Source organism: Erigeron canadensis, chromosome 4, assembly GCF_010389155.1.
Source record: "Erigeron canadensis isolate Cc75 chromosome 4, C_canadensis_v1, whole genome shotgun sequence".
Lineage (NCBI taxonomy): Eukaryota > Viridiplantae > Streptophyta > Magnoliopsida > Asterales > Asteraceae > Erigeron > Erigeron canadensis.
Window position 1 is genome coordinate 16,531,271 of NC_057764.1, and position 5,401 is coordinate 16,536,671.

The 5,401-nt window shown below is 33.2% G+C and overlaps 1 protein-coding gene across 1 annotated transcript; it reads right to left on the reverse strand.

Annotated features, from left to right (window-relative positions):
• Positions 1-4,770: 4,770 nt before the first annotated feature.
• LOC122597048 lies at positions 4,771-5,196 on the reverse strand. The gene has a single exon (XM_043769684.1). It carries the CDS (start codon positions 5,194-5,196, stop codon positions 4,771-4,773), a length of 426 nt encoding a protein of 141 aa, XP_043625619.1.
• Positions 5,197-5,401: the final 205 nt, after the last annotated feature.

The window sequence follows — 5,401 nt, forward strand, 5'->3', positions numbered from 1 at the left end:
GAAGGCATGAAGCATCACCTCCATTACGCTTGTCTTATCAACGTCGGTGAATTTTCTCTTCTAAAATATATAAGTATATTTTCCCAAATTTATATTATTATTATCTATTTAAATATAAGAGTATTTCTTCTATAAAAATGTAGCACGATTAAAGACGCTTTTTTAGTTATTAAATATTGAGGTTATTAAGTGACTGGATGTATAAATTATGTCGGTAGATTAGTTTTGTCTTTTAAATATTAAAACATGAAATTTGACTGATTAAATTATTAACAATTTCAAGCAAAACATTAAAAAAAGAATTGTTGTATCATATAATTGTTATATGAAAAGGTTTATATTGATGTAATATGTGTATACTACTTTATAACAAAATTACTAATTCTCTTTAAAACTTTAAATATTTTTTAATCTTCAATATATCCCTTTATGTTTAGTTCTAATCTTATATTCTCTTATTATATTTTACTAAAACTATCTCTAAAAATTTATGTGAAGTTGTGAAAACCAATTGTACCAATTTGCCAAATCTATCAATCAACGCCGACGCCACCACCAGCCATTGCCGCCGCCTCCATAATCATGCCTTATGATAAAAGCTTACAAAGACAAAATCAATGTTGTATTAGGGTGGTTATAATCGTTTTCAAGCAAATTTTTGCTTATAAAGTTTTTTACTTTTTACATTAGGTCCAAACCAAAATTTTAAGGGGTGTTTGGTTCAAAAAAGAGAAAGGGTAAGGGTAAGGGAAAGATAATGGGTAAGGAATACTATCATTATAAAACATATTACTCATATATAATAATAATAATAATAATAATAATAATAATAATAATAATAATATAATAATAATAATAATAATAATAATAATAATAATAATAATGGGATATGAGAGAAGGAGTGAGGTATTGATAGTCATTTCTCTCAAATTATTGTCATTACCTACTTCTATTATTGATTACCCACTTTTTTCTTAACCAAACATCATTAATGATTATCTTACCCATTCCCCACCCCAGATACATCCATCCAAGCACCCCCTAATCTTTAATTTGTTAGCATATGATCACGTAAAATGAATGTATGTTTGGAAAGTATTTAAGCCTACGGGGTCACAAGTCTCGACACAAATGTAATTACAATTAATTGATATAATTAATGTAAGTTATTGATTAATTAAGATCACGGATATCTAACGGTCGTCTATTAAATGTTAATAGTTAACGGTAATTAACTGATGGACTTAACGGAGGAGAATATTGTAATTAAGAAAAACAATTAGGAAACCCTCTAGAATCTTCTAGAGGGGGGGGGGGGGAACGCCCAAAACAAGGAGGAAAAGGGTTTTCCAAACCATAAACTTGGTCATCAAGTTAACCTAATCCTATAAATAGAGGCCTAGGTTAATTGTTTTTCTCATTCAATTCAAAAGGTCGTTCAAAACCCTAAATCTCTCTCTCTCTCTCTCTCTCTCTCTCTCTCTCTCCCTCTTGTTTCGGTCATAGGGCCGAAGTTTCTAACCCTTTAGGTTCTTGGTGGTTCGACCAAAGCAAGCAAAGGAGAAGCCAATCGTTGTCGGTTCGTGATCAAGTGCTAGCACGCATACATTCTAGTGTCGTGTATGCAAACGTAGAAAGATTTTATTTTAAACCTTTTCATAAAGTTTCTTAATTTATCATCTTCAATTAAAGGTATATGCTATCTCTTTTGGTTAATTAATTAACTACATAGTTTTAATCTTCCACTGCGTGCTTTGTGATTTGATTTGATAAATTGTTATATAACCCAACATAATCCAGTATAAGCTAATAAAAATTTTAGGGCCTTGTTCTCTAGAAAGCATGGATTCATTACTAAGAGCTTATTAGCGCATCGATTTTTATAAATGTTAATAAGCATATTTATCCATCAATTGCCTATCTATACTCCATATTAAAAATTATATGGGTGTTTTAAAAGTTTACATGTTTGGGATATGCAATTTTACCCTTTTACCATTTTCCTTAAAACAAAACTAAATATCTCCATTCTCTCTTTCTCTCTCCAAAACAACACACAAAATAATTTTTCTTTCTATATACCAAAACAATACACAACTCCTTTAGTTTCGTGAATAACCACCGCCGTTGTCCATCATCAGCCACCGTCGTCTATAATATCCATCGCAACGCGTGAGTACCATGCTCGTATTATTTTTAAGTACGAAGGTTTTTGCAAAATCACCTTAATTAATTATTACTTTTTCGCAATATCTATAAAGGTTATAATCTATCTTTTTGATGCCTTACTCTAAACACCCCTCGAGAACAATGTTCGCTAAGAAACTATATGGATCATATGCTAATTGTAATCCAGTTTAACTATTAAGAAACTTTAACCTTTTTAATAATGAAACTTGCAACCAAACTAATCCGAGTAATTGGGGCTTCTAGTGATGTGGAATAAAATATAAGAAAAGAAAATAAAAGTCAAATTCACATAATGATCATTAAAAAGTTAGAATTATTGGCTTATTGGGTACTTCATAGTTCATTTAAGTTATTTTTTATTATAAAAACAACACTTAACTAGTCAAAGGGATGGACATGATTACAATTATAATTGAAAATTTGAAATGCCGGACAAGTTGTGCAGGCCGACCCCTGGCTTTATATTGCATTGAATGAATAGAAAGATGTAGTAATGGGGTGAGACTTCGTATATATATGAAAGAGACAATACAAGCTCACAAGGTCTCTCAAGAGATGCATATCGGTGCAATAATTCAATGAAAATGTTGACTTAGAGGATTTAAAGTCAAGTACAACTATCTTCACACATTTGTTTTAGATTTCTGTTTTAAACATAATGTACTAAACAATTTTGAAAGTTTGACTTTTCACTTTTGGTCTATGTACACTAATCTTTTCTAACACTTCGTTTTTCTATTGTTTCTCTTTTGTCTAGATTAAAATTAGAAAACCTCATCAATAATTACGGGTTTATATGTTCTGAGTTATCATTGATCATCACCTGTTAAATATATTAACTTGTTTTAATATCCATACGATGTACGGTGACTATATAGATTGTATCATAAAATTTTTTTGAATATGCCCCATACATGATTCGTGAGTATAATATAAATTGTGGTTAATGTAAACTGGCGATCAAAACTAAATTATAATAAACAGGAATGATAAATGTATTATACTCATATATTTAGTTAAAGTTTTGGATTTACCTTAAATTTTTAGAATCACATTAAAATCGGAACTTGTTAGCATAGTGGATGATAACAAATAGCCGGGTGATTTCGGATCGCAAACTCAAATTCTTATCCATTCTAGTTTCTTATTGAGTTTTTTTTTAGAAAGGCATAAAATTGTATTGCTAAAAGATCGACTAACAAGGTGCTAGTGATCCAAGAAGTTCAAATACAAATACAAGAGAAAGAGGCTAATACCAAATAAAGTAACAAAATAACGAAACAAAACCATGGAGCAGAAACACCCATAGTAAAACTTAAACCAACAAAAAACCAAGTCATACCCGCTGAAGGAAGGGATTCGAAACCCAATCGGGCCAAGGAACTCTATGTTTCTTCCCCCTGTTAGTTATCCATAAAAACGAAGTAGCCACCAAGTCATTAAAGAGATCTCGACTTTTTACACGAGTATCATTATGCACACAATTGTTCCTTGCTTTCCAAATGAGCCACCACCATGTAAACAAAATCGCCTTCAGTTTATAGTCTTTAATCCGATCCAGTTTCAAGCCATCACTCCAGCTCAACAACTCTTTTAGTGACACAACAGGTAAGTCGAACCCAATCCATTTCTTAACCAAGTTTCTCGTTTCCGTCACCAAGTAACAATTTCTGAAAATATGGATTGTCGTTTCAATACCATTTTTACATTGAAGGCACCTCATTGTATTGACATCAATACCTCTCGCAAATAAATTTGAAAAGTTGGGGATAAAGTCTCTTAGTAATCTCCACACAAACAAATTAACTTTCTTAGGCACCAAAGAAATCCACGTAGTCTTGTGATGAGAGTTACCTTCAATTGATTTATGGTCAATGTAATGACTAAGTTGAGCAACAACAAATTCATTAGAATTGTTACATGACCAGCGCCATTTATCCTCTACCTCACTAATTAAAGAAGTTGGTAACAATTTATTCAAATCCTCCAATTGTTGATATTCACGACCAGACATGTCTCGAAGCCCAAGACCAGTTGTGCTCCTCAAACTGATCACTGATATAGCAGTCTTTATCAGTCTCCATTACGAAAAGTCTAGGAAAAGAAGAAGCTAACATTTGATTACCGATCCACACATCTTTCCAAAGCATAGTGTTTCTCCCATTACCAATTTCCTTCTTAACAAAATCACATTCAATATTTGGAGCAAAATGAAGTGATTTTATAGAGTTAACTATTTTCGACCAAAGTCCTCTATTCGAAGTAGTAAGATTAACAAAGCACTTCGATCCATGAATAGCCGAAATAACCCGAGACCAAAGACTACCTGGATTGGAATTGCTCGCCATCTCCATTTATAAAGAAGAGCAAGGTTCATAGCCTCAAGACTACCGACACCCACACCTCCATCTTCTTTAGCCGCAATAACATTTCTCCAACTAATCCATGCCATTTTTCGCCTAGTCCCCGAACCACCCCAAAAGAAAGAACCTCTAAGTGCCTTAAGAGTCAAATTAATCTTTCTAGGCAGTCTAAATATCGAAAGAAAGTAAATACCCAAGGACCCAAGCACTGAGGAGACTAAAGTGGCACGACCACCAATGAGAGTAAGCTAGCTTTCCACCCCGACAATTTTCTTTTGAATTTCTCAACAATCGGATTCCAAGTGGCAATGCCCCCTATTCTTCCACCAATCGGAATACCAAGGTATTTAAACGGGAGAGTTTCTGGTTTGCATCCAAAACGCCTAGCAACAATCTTTACTTCATCGTCTAATATCCCAATACCAACAATCGAGGATTTGTCAAAATTAATTCTCAAACCAGAAATGCAATGAAAAAATCTAAGTGCATTACAGATTATAGCCAAGTTTGATTCATCCCATTCACCAAGCAACATAGCATCATCAGCGTAAAACAAATGGGAGATAGACAAGTTGTTAATCTTGGCACAACGAAAAAGACCGTTACTAACCAAAATTTCAAGAGCCGTGTGAAGACCTTCCATTGCAATAATAATTAAAAACGGAGCCATACGCAAACCTCGCTATAAAGAAAATTCTTCGGTAGGGCTGCCATTGATCAAAACGGATGACTTTGCCGATACTAGACACGATCTTATCCAACCGATCCACTTATTACCAAACCCCATAGCCTGAAGAACCAAAAAAAGATAGCCCCATGCCACTGAATCATAAGCCTTAGCGAAATCA

What these genes read in the sequence shown, in the direction of transcription:
- LOC122597048 (XM_043769684.1), bottom strand. Translation starts at nt 5,196, where the DNA reads ATGGAAGGTCTTCACACGGCTCTTGAAATTTTGGTTAGTAACGGTCTT.